At 40.4% G+C, this 13,865-nt stretch overlaps 1 protein-coding gene across 1 annotated transcript in view; it reads right to left on the bottom strand.

The window, feature by feature from the left end:
• Nucleotides 1–3,532: 3,532 nt before the first annotated feature.
• EMB2765 (P-loop containing nucleoside triphosphate hydrolases superfamily protein) overlaps nucleotides 3,533–13,865 on the bottom strand; it is a 278,516-nt gene continuing 268,183 nt past the window's right edge. The window contains exon 15 of the mRNA XM_089391649.1: nucleotides 3,533–4,437. Within this exon, the coding sequence (XP_089247775.1) occupies nucleotides 4,222–4,437 (216 nt within the window). The 3' untranslated portion in view covers nucleotides 3,533–4,221. The remainder of the gene's footprint in view (nucleotides 4,438–13,865) is intronic.

Here is a 13,865-nt window from a genome sequence, read left to right on the forward strand (position 1 = left end):
ACAGGGCGCTTAAAGTCGCCATGCTTAAACCCATCTCCCACATTCCTTGCCATCTCCTCAGCATTTAAAGACTTTAATGCTTGCAGAACCGTCCTATCTAGCCACCGAATGATGCCAGCTGCCCGATGCAACATGCTCAATCGATCCTCACGCTGCCACCCGCATCCGGGTTTTTCAATTTTAATTTTATTTTAATGTTTTATTTTATTTTATTTTTCTTGTTTTTTTTCATTTTTTTTTGTCTCTTTATATATTCTTTTTTATATTTGATTTTTTTTGTCATTTTTTTATGTTTTAATATATTTTTTTATTTACTTATTACTTTTTTAATTTTTCTTAGTTTTAATTTTTTCTTAGTTTTAATTTTTGTTTTGTATTTTCCATTTTTATTTATTTATATATTTATCAATTATTTTTTGCAAGGTCCGTGTCAATCCTCAACTAGCAACCTGACCCCATTATGTGTCAATTTATGGTTGATTTGAAAGTTTTTGTTATAATGGATCGAGTTTGACCCCAAAATGTGTCAATTTCATGATTGATTTTTAAGTTTTCATTGCAACAGGTCAAGTTTGCCTACATTGTGTCAATTTGATGGTTGATTTTTAATTTTTTGTTGCAACGTGTCAAGTTGTCTTAGCATGAGATTCTAAAATAACTATACTTTCAACATTAAAAAAAAAATAAAAAAAAAATTACTCTTGGTATGATGACTTTTTAATTCAGGCGTTCATTTTTAAAGTTTTTTTAGTCATAATTTTTCCATAATGCCATGGTTGAAATATGTTGAAAACTTAAGGTTTTTTGTATTCATGATCTTTGGTTTTCATTCCATGATTGAAAAGTTATCAAAATTATAAGATTTTTCTAGGTCCTGATATTTTATCTTTAATGTTATGGTTGAAAATAGGTCCTGATATTTTGGCAAAATATCACTCTTAATGTTGCCCACAAACTTGTTTTTATGATTTAATGTTTTAAACAGCATAGGCAACTTGTATTGGAGAATAATTTTTAAAATAACAAATTAATGTTAGTTAGTGTGAGAGGAAAGGACATGTGTTCAAGGTATTCTAAGTTGCCACAAAATTGACACATCCTATATTGTTTCTCACACATGCACCAACACAACATGTCTAGAACATGTCTAGAAGGGGAGGTGGAAGACCAGGCAAGTGAGCATACTCACCGCACAACCAATCAATCATTATATTAAAGATAGGTTAAGCTAGTACATTAAATTTAAGGTTATTATGTCAATGATAGTGTGTTAGTAGCTTAATTTACAGCTCTTCATCTTTCCTTTAATGCATTAGTGCCCACTCCAATGTGGAGAGGAGAGTCTCTGGTCGAGTGAGTGGCTTCTCACTCACCCTCTCTATGGTTTGGGTGAGTGGCTTCTCGCTCCTCACACTGGACATTACCTACGAATCTCCTTGAAAAAATTAGTTGTTTACCCTAATCCCCAATTCACTAAATGGGCACGTCCCATGTATATTTTGGCATTTCCTGCACTATGAGAGGATCTGGTAAGCAGCATAGTCTAATCCATACTGGCGCCTTCAATGCCCATAGTGATTTTGGGAAAACATCGACATCAAACATAGCAGAAATAAGCCACTATTTCTAAATAGAAAATCCACTTTAAACATTCCATATATTATTGTTGTCTTCAAATCGGATATGGAAGAAATATTTTCCCTACAATTCAAGGTGCACTCGGTGATTAAAAAATGTACTTCCACACCACGGACATTCATTTCTCTAGGACCACATATGGAAAACCCACTGCGTTGAAGTTCCCTATCAACATATAATAAGCTTGAAAATTGCCACACATATATTGGATTTCTTCCATAAAGAACTCAATCTCTAGAGCAGTTGAATGTCAATATTGGCACAGTGACCTAAGCAGAACTATAAAAGTTCATATTTCACTATTATTAATTGCAACTGTTCTTTCTCTTGATAAGCTTCCAGTGTCGAATCCTGCGCTAATCATAGAAGATGCTGATACAAGCGCTTCCAAGGCACTGAGCCCTCTAAACACCACACCACTCGGCCAAAAGAAACACACATCCCATGGAACCTATGGAAGGCCTCCCTCTCCACCATCCTTTCTGATGACCAGTGTCCTACCTATCTTTTGTGAGTCTTAGTTTGTCGAACACTGTTGGAGATATATAGATGATCAATGTTCAGGTCTGCTTCAAGGAAAGGTTCATTGGTGTTTTACATCGTTTGGAGATTGTCAATCTCTAGTTCGTATTGCCCTCTTTGGGATATGGCAGTGCTTACAGAGTTTGGCATTATTCAATCTATGGAAGATTTATGTTTTTCACCATGAGGATAGCTCATTCTATGCTTATGTTCTGTAGAGGGATAAGGTATGCCATCAGCGTTTGGCCAAAGACACTAGTGATAAAAGATGCCCAATGTTTAGATCCCATTGCTTATTTTTATAAGCTCTTATATTTTGATAAGAGTTTTTGATCTCGACTTTTTTCTCTACTGTTTTTTAATATTTTCTACAAATATAAGACATGCTTTCCAAAAAAAGAAAAATCATTACAGGGTCCATCCTTACCTGGTATTACCATCAATTTCATATAGCAGACTTAAAGAAAACTAAGACGGGGAAAAGAAGAAGACATGATCCCCAATGGCACAGTACAGTAATTTTAGCATGAATAGGTCAGATTCATATCTAGATATGGACATTCAGCAGCTAAACTGCAGTTTCCTTCTCTATTTTTCAACAAATTAAACGTGATACAACTTTGTATGAGTTTTTATCCCAGCACAATGTTAGGGAAGTGTACTGGAATAAGAAAGGTAAAGGTTCGAACCTGCACACATTCATAGCAAAAGGTGGAGATTGAAACCTGTAGACATTCTTACTGCATATTTTCCATTTTGGCATCATCCATTATTCCAAACCCAACCTAGAATTCTGATAATAACGACTAGTACAACTTGCTAGTACATACTACAGACCCATGTCAAATAATTGTGACAAGTTTTAAGGTCATCTGTGTATCATTGGACTGGTTTTTGTGCCATGAAAACTAGAGGGGACCGTGTCATGTATGCTCTTAGGCATTGTAGGCCCATGATCATAATTGAGGGTTCATGCCGTGCATACCATAATCGTCATAGATGTCAGTTGGAGGGTAAGCTAGATGGGTAAACATATAAATGGAGTGTGACTTTTCAAATAAATATCATAGAATTACAGATTATGGATATCGACAAATAACTTACGGTGAGAAGGCCATTGTAGTCTTGAAGAATAATTCAAATCCATTTAGAATGGGTGGCCCAGTTTCTTTTTTATCCATGCAAATAAAACTATACTATTCATGATATAGAATATTCATGCTCCATTTGATTAACTAGAGTGCAATAACATTACTCATAAAAGACTATCTAGCGCAATGGTTAATCCTCATCTCATATATGAATATGGATACAGTGACTTTACAAAGTTCGATATAAGAAAGGTGAAAATATCTTTCAAATACGTGCCATATGATTAAACTGCATAGTCCACAGCATACGAAGCCTATGTTGTATTTGATTAAATGATGCTCATAACCACCCCCACAAGACAATATAGTGCAATGGCTGATACTGACATCATGTGTAAAATTATACAGTAACTTCACAAACTTCATTATAAAATCGAAATGTTAAATACAATGCTATATAGTATCGCACAGTTATCACCACATTTCAACTTGTAATCAAGGAATTACCCAATTACTATTGATTAACGACCACATGTATGCTTGCGAAGTCATGTTTATCACATCCTCTTCTGACATCTGCACACTGATAGTGGCAGCAAGCCTTCTTGGGATAGCAAGAAAAAGCAGAATTACTAACTCCATCTGACAATAGAATTTTATCCCATTAAAATTTTTCTTTCCACTTATAGAAGCAGGTGCCAATCAATTTTGAACCCTAATAGAACAATTCCATGTTGGATGAAGAAATCCGACCCTAATGTATTTTCAGATCATAGCCATCCTGCATCTTTTTCCCAGCGAAAAAGGCACCATAATTCCTTCTTGAAGCTTCTTCAAAAATCACAGGTGGCAAGAGTGTACACCTTCCCATAAAGTTTCCATGTGTAAGCATTTGAACAACACGATGTCACTATGTCCAGCCTCTCCTCTTAACATCGAGTAAAACATGGATGGTCGAAAGTAGACATCACTATTGCATATCATTGTTTTTGTCCAATTTATCATCCACAGGGGCTTCAGCATTTTTCTCTGTTTCAGGAGACCTGTAAGGAATGAAGCCAGGCTCAACCAGCGATCTCTGCTCAGCTGGAAAATTAGTATTCATTGGCATAGTTGCCCCTGAATTGTATCCATGTATTTGCTGATTAGAATAATGGATAGTGACCTGTTGCCCTATTGTTTGTCCCTAGACAACAAGAACAATTGAGTGTCACTTGCAGAACAGAAATTGTTGGCAACAGAAAAATAATGCAGAAAGTACCCAACAATATTTACCATCACAACCACATATTTCGTCATTGACCAGACAAATATTTCAAATAGAGAATTGTTAAAAGGCATTATCACTTGCACGCAACTAGGACTATGATAGCATGAATTTTTAGCATAGCTACTCAGTTAAGGTTCTTTCTAATGCTTAATTTGCTGCCAACCACTTTCCAGCACAGTATCCTTCCAACTAGATTAAATTCCAGTAAGGGAGAAAAACCTGTCATGCATCTTACATAAAAGTGCAGGATTCCAATGAGGTTGAAAATGGCAGTGAACTAGTAAGACCATAACTCTGTACAGTATAAAAAATTCATTGACTACAACACTGTCCTCTAACATAAAAGACTGAAATTCCCTTGGAACCATTAAATTAACCAATTATTGAGAAGCAAAATTATTACAAATAGTATGACCCGTGATGTACTTTTTTCTATCTAGTAATATATGTAGCATTTCAAAAACAAAGTGGTATGACAGCCCCCCTCCCAAAAAAAGGAAATAAAAATAAACATTTAAGCACCAGTAATAAGAGAGACGAAGCCCGTAAGTTTCATTTTACCAGGATGGCTTAGCCATCCAAATAAGAGAGTGGAAGCCCATGAGGGTTATTTTACGAGTATTTTAGCCATTAATAGCAAAAGAAAAGTAAACTGTTTCCATAATACACACCTATCCTATAATAAACATTCTAGTATGGGACGGAATTGGTATGCATGACATTTTTTCATCCATTGCCTTCTTTTCAAAAAATGATTCAATGACAAAAAGGACTGGTTGAGGGCTTTGATGTTACGTAAAAATTGTAAAATGATTTTATGTGACTAAGTTAATTAAGGGAAAGGGCACGATCAGAAGATCATGCCCTTCCATGAAAAGGCACCCTAGGCTATATATAAGCCAGGGGCCCTCTATGTAAAATCCATCCAATCATTCAAGTATTAATAAATATATGTATAGCATTTTCTGTCAAAACTGAGTTTATATGCTCCAGCCTCCATCTGGTATCAGAGCCTCGCAGTCCTCTGGCAAGTTGCTGCACAGTTCTCCCATCCGCCATTCGATCGCTTCTCCTCGACCTCAACATCTCTGCTCCCTGTCCATTCGCTCACTGTTCTGCTGTCATTCCATCATTGCCCAATTACCTGTGCACGCTCCCTTGTTTCTGTCACCTTGTCTTTCCGCCCTCTGTCCTGTAGTCCACAGTATTATTCCCCCGTCTTCCATTGTCCCTGCGTTGTGCTTCCGCCCCATTCATCTGTTGTTGACACCCCTTGTCACTACCTGGACATACTTTTGCCCAGTCCACTGACCTATAGTCTGTCTGTCACTTGCCTTCGCCAGAATCTCATTCCCCAGTTGTCTCCCTGTCGACTCTCCCGAATGCTTTGTTCTTCCCTTGTTTTCTCTGTCGTATTCCTCCGCCGCTATTTCTTCCGACCAAATAATCGTGGGTCCATCATCCTATCCCCCATGAACAGTGACATTTCAAATATAATGCTTGTTGGCAAAGTTAATCAACACTCCCTCTTAGCAAGGAATGTTCTCTAGCAAATACTGCTCTGTCTCCAAAGCATCGTCCTCTGCGCTGCTGCTGTCTGACATACTGTCCACCAACTACTGCGTTGTTGATGCAACTGTATTGTTGCCTTTGACACTGCCACTGCAAATGCTACATTTGTACTACAACTCCCTCTGAATGTCTGCATCTATGTTGTTGTTGGCACTGCCACTGCCAACTGTCCCTACACTGCAAACTGTTGCTGCTACTGAAACAGATTTTCAACCATACCCATCTGCTCTCTGAACTAAGTGAACTTAGCTCTTCCGAGGGCCTTTGTGAGTATATCGGCCACCTGCTCTCTTGTGGGGACATAGTGTAGTTATACTGCCTGATGCAGAGAACTTTAAGATACGCAGAAATTATATATAAATATTTTATTAAAGAGATGAAATTATGGATGATGATTGTTTACAATGGGTTGCCTGGCTTATATACCGCCATGGGCATCCTTTGGGAAAGGGCATGATCTTATGATCGTGCCCTTTCGTTTAACTAAACCTAAAATTAAACAATAAACCTAAAATTAACTAATTTTTTACATAACACTGCCCCACACTGAACACAGTGTCTGATAAAGTGACAACGGTGTTTCGACCGATCATGAAATACTGGATTCTCAGAGAGCTTGATACAACTCTGATTAGCTTCCATCCTTTTTTTGAATAAGTTCACAAGCAATTTTTTGAGCCATATTGCTTCTTCGCAAGTAACTGTGCTGGCTGCCATATATTTTGCTTCTTTTGAACTCAGTGCTACCGATTTTTGCTTCTTCTTGCACCAAGATATCATCCCTGATCGAACACTGAAGCAGTACCTTGAGGTACTTTTACGGTCTATTGAATTACCTGCCCAATCTGCATCAGTGAACCAATTCAAACTGACCTCCTCCACTCTGGAGTACTTCAACCCATATCCGATTGTTCCACGTACATACCTAAAAATGTGTCTTGTTGCTGCCCAATGCACCCTTTTTTGTTCCACCATGAACTGACTAAGAGTGTTGACAGCAAAACAAATGTATGGCCTAGTGTTGACCAGATACATAAGCGATCAAATGAGCTACCTGTATAAGGTGGGATCTACTTCTTTGCCTTCTGATGCATCTATTTTCTTCCAGTTGGTGATCATGGGAGTAGCCATGGGTCAGCAATCCTGCATTTTGAATCTCTTCAGAAATTCTGTAGTGTACCTTCCTTGTCCAAGGAAGACCTCCCCATTCTTCTGCCCAAACTTCCAACCCCAGAAAATAGTGCATCTATTCCTTCTTTCTGAGCATACCCCTTTGCCACGAACCTTGCCTTGTACTTTTCGATGTTGTCGTCTGTAGCATAGTTGATCTTGCAGATCCATCGTGATCCTACAACTGATCTATCTTCTAGTCTAGGTACAACTTCCCAGACATCATTCGTCATGATGGAGTTGTATTCTTCCACTATGGCATCAACCCATACTTGGTGTTGAACAGCTTCCTGAAAGCTAGAGGGTTCTTCAACCTGAGCAACCAATGCTCGGTATCTATCTGGTTGTCTACATTGCCTTTTCTCGACTTTAGGAGCTGCAACAAACTCCTCTGCGTCCCTCGGTGTATGTCGTACTTCTCTCCTAGTTCTACCACTGGTGGTGGGAGGCTCAACCAACTCTTCGTCCTGATCCTGTCGTTTCGTCTATTGAGAATCATTTGCATTTCCTCCTTCTGAGGAGATACTGATGTTGGTCATTGTACTCGATCCAGGTGTATGCCCTCCTGCCTGTCCTTCTTGCTGCCCCTACTGCTCTTGGACTAACGGGACATCTCCTGACTGATCTTTTGCAGGCATCTCACAAGATTTCCTGATAGCTCTATCTTCCATGAACTTTGCATCCCGTCTTACTACAATATTCCTGCTACCGGAATGTAGATTCTATATGCCTTTGAGGTCTTCTTGTATCCTACGAGATACCTTTTTTCTGCAGTCTGATCCAGTTCACTGCGCTTCTCGTCTAGAATGTGACAATAAGTCACACTTCTGAATATCCGGAGATGACTGACTTCCGCCTTCATCCCTGTGAAAACTCCTTCGTGCTTTCTCTTCCCGAATGCTCTATGAGGAGTTCTATAATGGATATATATTGTTGTGTTGCAAGCTTCTTCCCATAGATACCTAGGTAGATCTTGATCACACAACATAGCTTTGGCTGCCCCAACAATAGTTCTGTTCTTCCGTTCTACTACTCCATTCCGCTTTGGATTATATGGAGTTGTCCACTCTCTTTTGATGCCCTCCTTTGCACAGAAATCTGTGAAGTCTTTGTCTATATATTCTCCACCATTATCTGAACACAATACCTTTATCTTTTTCCCCGTCATAATTTCAACAAGAGCCTTAAACTCTCGGAAACGATCAAATACCTCATCCTTGGTCTTTAAGAAATAGATCCATATTTTTCTGGAGTGATCATCGATAAAGGTGACAAAGTATTCGCCACCACTAAAAGCCCTTGTGGACATAGGACCACAAATATTTGTATATTAATCCTAATACACATTCTGCTCTATTGTTGTTTCTGGAAAAAGCTGCTTTAGCGTACTTTCCTAGCACACATCCTCTACACAAGTCATCATGTTCACTACTAAGGACTGCTACCCCTGTAACAGTCTCTCTGAGCATCCTTAGTGCTCCATGATGTAAGTGCCCCATTCGCTAGTGCCATAATTCATTTCGCTCCTTCTCACCATTACAGTTGTTGCCTATCAGTGCCATTGGTGATTCGAGCTGCAACCTATACAAATTGTTGATTCGAACCCCAATTTGTTTTTCTTCTTCCAGCTTGGATGCTTGACGTATACCTTCTTTCCTATGAAATATACATCATATCCCTTGTCCTGTAACTGGGACACTGATAGTAAGTTCATTCCTAATCCTAGCACATGTAGAACATTGGTGGCTCGGATGTTGGTCCTTGCTTCCGTCTGAAAAATTATGGTGCCTCTCCCTACTGGAGTACATTTTGTTCTATTTCCCATAGTTATTTGGAAGTCCATTTGTTCTTCTTAATAGCTTGGTAAATTTTCTCGTACTCCATTCATATGAGTGGAAGCCCCACTATCAATGTACCAAATATCTACTGATGCTGAATTTTCTAGGCATGTGAATTCTTCGTCTAATCTGGTAGATAAGTCTGAGACACTATGAGTATCCATATTGTGCCAATTTTTGACGCTAATCTGTCCCAGCGACTACTGCATGGAAAACTGCATCCCTCCTGAGACAACCCTCCTTGCTGAATCTTCTGATGCATTGTACCTTCTACTACTGATAAATTTCGATTGAAAAGACTTACCTCTTTGTCGAATCACTCAGAGAGAGTTTTCCCACGAAATCCAAACTCCTTCACTTGAACTGCGCAATCCTCTGGGAGATTCGAATTTCTGCCCCTGCAGGAATTTGCAATTCCCTTCTCCTTTCACTGTTGGGTCTTCCGGCTTTTCTCTTCTGCTTCCCTATAGCTCTAATACCATGTGAAAATTTCTAAATATAAATCCTACTACAATGATTAATATTATTTCTTCTACTTATTACCTCATAAATAAGTAATCTACAGTATTGATGGCAAATATCGAAATATATTCTACTGCAACCTTCACAATTAAAACAGTGTAGAAAGTAAATGTAAGGAAATATGTTGGCACAAATATAATCACAAAGACACAGTGATTTTTGGACAACCTTCCCTGGAAAAACCCAATGTGGGAAAACCGGTGTAGCAGATGAGGGTTTTATTATTCTTCAGCGAATTCTCTTGTACAAATTATAGCCAACAAAATAGGAATGAGAAATTTTACAAACACTTCTTGACCAAGGTCTACACCAGATGAAGCACTTCTTCCCCAAAATCCTTTTGATCCTCTATACGTCAAACTGCTCTCTCAAGCTCAGTGTCAAGCTGCCCACACAAGCCCTACCTCAAACTGCCTCTATGCTGCCTCTTTCTGCATCACCCTATTCCTTCTCTGTGTCTTGCTGCCTTGCACTCTCTGTATGTGTTGATGCCATCTCTCTCTGTCTCACCTGCAACTCCCCCTCTGAATCGATTTTCTCTTGCCGAACTTTGATCAGTGAGAAAATCGATCTTACTCGGGTAACTGAGTATCTGCCTCTGGTGTATTTTCCAAATGACCCTCAAGCCCCTTCTTATATCTTCCTATTGGACAACCAATGGCATAGACTAACTCCTAATGAAAGGCTCAAATCGTTTTGACTTGATCTCTGTCTTTTTCTAGAAGATTCACCCACAATTAGATTAATACCCACTAATATTTTAATTTTCCCAAGTTTAGACTTAGGAACCCCATTAAAAATATTAACTATTTTAATAAAATCGTTTTTGTGTGGAATTTTCCAAAACGGTTCTGGGTTCTTTGGAATGCATGTGCCCAAGCCTCCCTGCAAAATTTGAGGCCTAGAGCACATTTGATGCTACCCCAAATCAACAACCTCCACCATCTCCCAAAACACCTCACTACCCCCCCCCCATACAACCTTTCCTTCTCGATAGGGATTTTGCCCCTTTCTATGCTACTAGTCTCGAGGAAACGCTCCCTCCCATCTCCCACTTTAAAGCCTTGGATACTGCCACAGCAAAATATGAGTTACTCTCCAAGGCCATTGTGAAAGCCGCCTCAGACTCCTATCCCCACTCGACTCACAAGAACACACATTAGCCCACTCTTGGCTCCTGTCCCATGAATCGATGGCATGATGAGGATTGCAAAGCCTTCCACAAACAACTTCCCATTGCCCTCACACAGGATACCTCTACCTCCCCTTCTCTCCAGATAGTTTATTGTAAACTCATTCGCCATAAAAAACGTATATTTCTCTCCCAAAGGAGATGGGAGCTTTGCATGGGGCCCTTCGCTGCTACTCCAAGGCCTTTTGGCGTACCCTCTTCCCTAGGCATCGAACCATCCCCTTGAATTGGACTCCATGGCCTTATTTTCACATAATACCTCCCTCTATGACATTCCTAGACAACCCCCAATCCACGTCTCCTCCCCGCCCCCCTCATGCCACCTTTTTACCGAACTGGAAATCAGGAGAGCAGTGAAAGCTTTGAATTCTAGCAAAGTTGTTGATGAAGAAGGCCTTCAAGTAAAATTCCATTCTAGCAAAGTTGTTGATGAAGAAGGCCTTCAAGTAAAATTCCTAAACCATGGTAGTAAGCCCCTTGAGTCCTATCTTGTCGATCATTTTAACCATGTGGTCTGCTCAAGCTTTCCCCCTGCTTGGAACAAACACATCATCCACCCTATCCACAAGTCGGGAAGTATTTCTAATCCAAATAACTACTGAACTATTATGGTAGGTCACACATTCTCTAAAATTTACGCCACAATTTTACATTAGTGGCTTTCCACCAAACTAGAACAACAAAATCTTAGATCCAGGGCGGCAAGCGGGTTTCCATCCAAACCACCAGAGGATTGGCCACATATTGACACTTTGAGCCATCATTGAGGATGCCCGTCATCGTTCTTTGAGAGTCTACCACTGCTTTGTTGACTTCTGGAAAGCATTCGAAACAGTGCCAAGGGAGGAGCTTTTCCAGAGACTCTGTGACATTAAGATTTCTGAGACTCTCTTGGCAGGCATCATGAGATTGTATGAGTCTGTTATTGGACACTTGAAGTTGGCTCACAGCCTGTCAGATTTCATTCAGAGTACCATTGGTGTGAAGCAAGGTTTCCCTCTATCACCTACCCTTTTTGGGATTTATATCGATGAGTTGGAGTCCTTCCTCCAGGAGAACACTCAGGAAGGGCACGGTTGCCTTCTCCAACAGTTGTTGATTTCTCTACTCCTTTTTGTTGATGACTTGGTTTTATTGGCCTCTACCCTTGAGGGCCTGCAGAGGCAACTGGATGCCTTAGTCGATTTTTGCGACCTTTGACAGTTGAAGGTCAACCTAGGTAAAACCAAGGTTATGATCTTCAATGCATCAAAGAGATCCCTTACAGACCTGCATTTTTATTTTCAGGGAGAAGAGATTGAGATCACCTCATCTTACATTTACCTGGGAGTGCAGTTCACAGGGCCTCGTTTTGGGATGAGGCAAGCCCTCCAAACCCAACTCAACAAAGGGTATGGCTCCCTTGCCCTTATCAAAAGGCAGTGCTTTCAAAGTCAGTTTCAAGATGTCCCGTCCAAACTCCACCTCATGGACGCAATTATTCGACCTATGGTCCCTTATGGCTTTGAGGTCTGGGGCCAAGCTTGGTACAGACAGATTGGGCTCAAATGGAGAGAATCCAGACCTTACTTCTCAGACGCATCATAAGATGCAAACATACAGTTTCGCAACCTATTATCCAAGTAGAGTTCAGTGTCCATCCATTCTGCCTTGAGTTCATTTTCCGCCTAGTCTCTTTCCTCCACAAAGTTAGATCTCTCCTGGACTCGATGGCAGGGAGAGAACGTACCCATACCTAGCACGTTGCTCCTCGGAGGCCCTCGCTTAAGACCAGTCTACAGGTCGTACACATGGGTGATTCTTGGAGGCATACCAACTCCTCCAGTCTGTGGCCATTTCCCCAGAGCGCCTTCCCCCATTCAAATTCTCTCTCAATGCGCTGAGTCGTCTTCTACCAACTAAACAAGTGTTGAACCAGTCTATCAGAGAGGATATCTATTGGCTATACACTCAAGTCTGATGGATTTCCCCTCCTACCGACCTTGGTCCGAAGATGTTTTTCTCTTTGAAGCACTTCTTAAGGTTGCAAGATGGCCTTATCATCCGACCCCCCTACCTGCACCGTCATTGGATGCACTCTCTTAGGATACCCCTGGGGCAGCTTCGTGTTGGCTCGCATCGCCTTAGAGTTGAGACTGACCATCATATTCCCCGGTCGGACAGAATTTTCCAGGTGTGCCATCTTCTGGAACCAGAGACTGAGTGGCACCTCATCTTCGGGTGCCCTGTTTACTATGAGATCAGAGGACATTTCCATTGTCTCTATAGGGACTCCAGGGGCTCCCTCTCTACTATTTTCCATTACCAGGACCGGAGATGCCTAGCCTTTTTTATCAAGGAGATCTTTACATACAGATTTGAACTATTACACACATTAAATCACCCCGAGGTTTCTAGAACTATTACCTCTTACTTCCATGTTGTTTTATCCGGTCGAAACAACAAACGACAGGATGAGTCTCAGTTTGCAACGAATGGGAGAATGGTGAGACCTCGAGGTTCTCTACAACCCCCCCAGTCCGAGATAGGCAAGTACATTCAAGATCAAGCCACAAAAGACATACCATGCTTCAATCGACCAACCCTCAGAGAGTCAAACATAATGCCTCGAGGCAAAGGCAACACAGGGCGCCTCCCGCCCGCCAAATGTTGATTTGGGGTAGCATCGAATGTGCTCTAGCCACGAAATTGGTGGAGAGGCTAAAGCACATGAGATCTCCAATACCCAGAAATGGTTTGGGCAAAATCTAACCAGTTTGGGAGATATTAAAATAATTAATATTTTTAATGGAATCCCTAAGTCTAAACTTAGGGAAAATAAAATATTAATGTGAATTAATATAAAACCTAGTTAGAATGATCCAAAAGTCATGGATCAAGCCAGATCTAATCTTAGCAGTTGATTAGGGACTTAATCTTGGTCATTGAAATGTCAACGAGAAAAGTATAAGAGGCTTGAGGGTCACTTGGAGAACACACCGAGTTGATCAAGAATTCAATTTTCTGGGGTAGGGCTTGCTAAGGAAATCGAAGGAATGATCAAAGTTGCA

This window comes from Pinus tabuliformis, chromosome 1_1 (genome assembly GCF_031772625.1).
Source record: "Pinus tabuliformis cultivar Carrire ecotype Pingquan chromosome 1_1, CPIR1, whole genome shotgun sequence".
Taxonomy (NCBI): Eukaryota; Viridiplantae; Streptophyta; class Pinopsida; order Pinales; family Pinaceae; genus Pinus; species Pinus tabuliformis.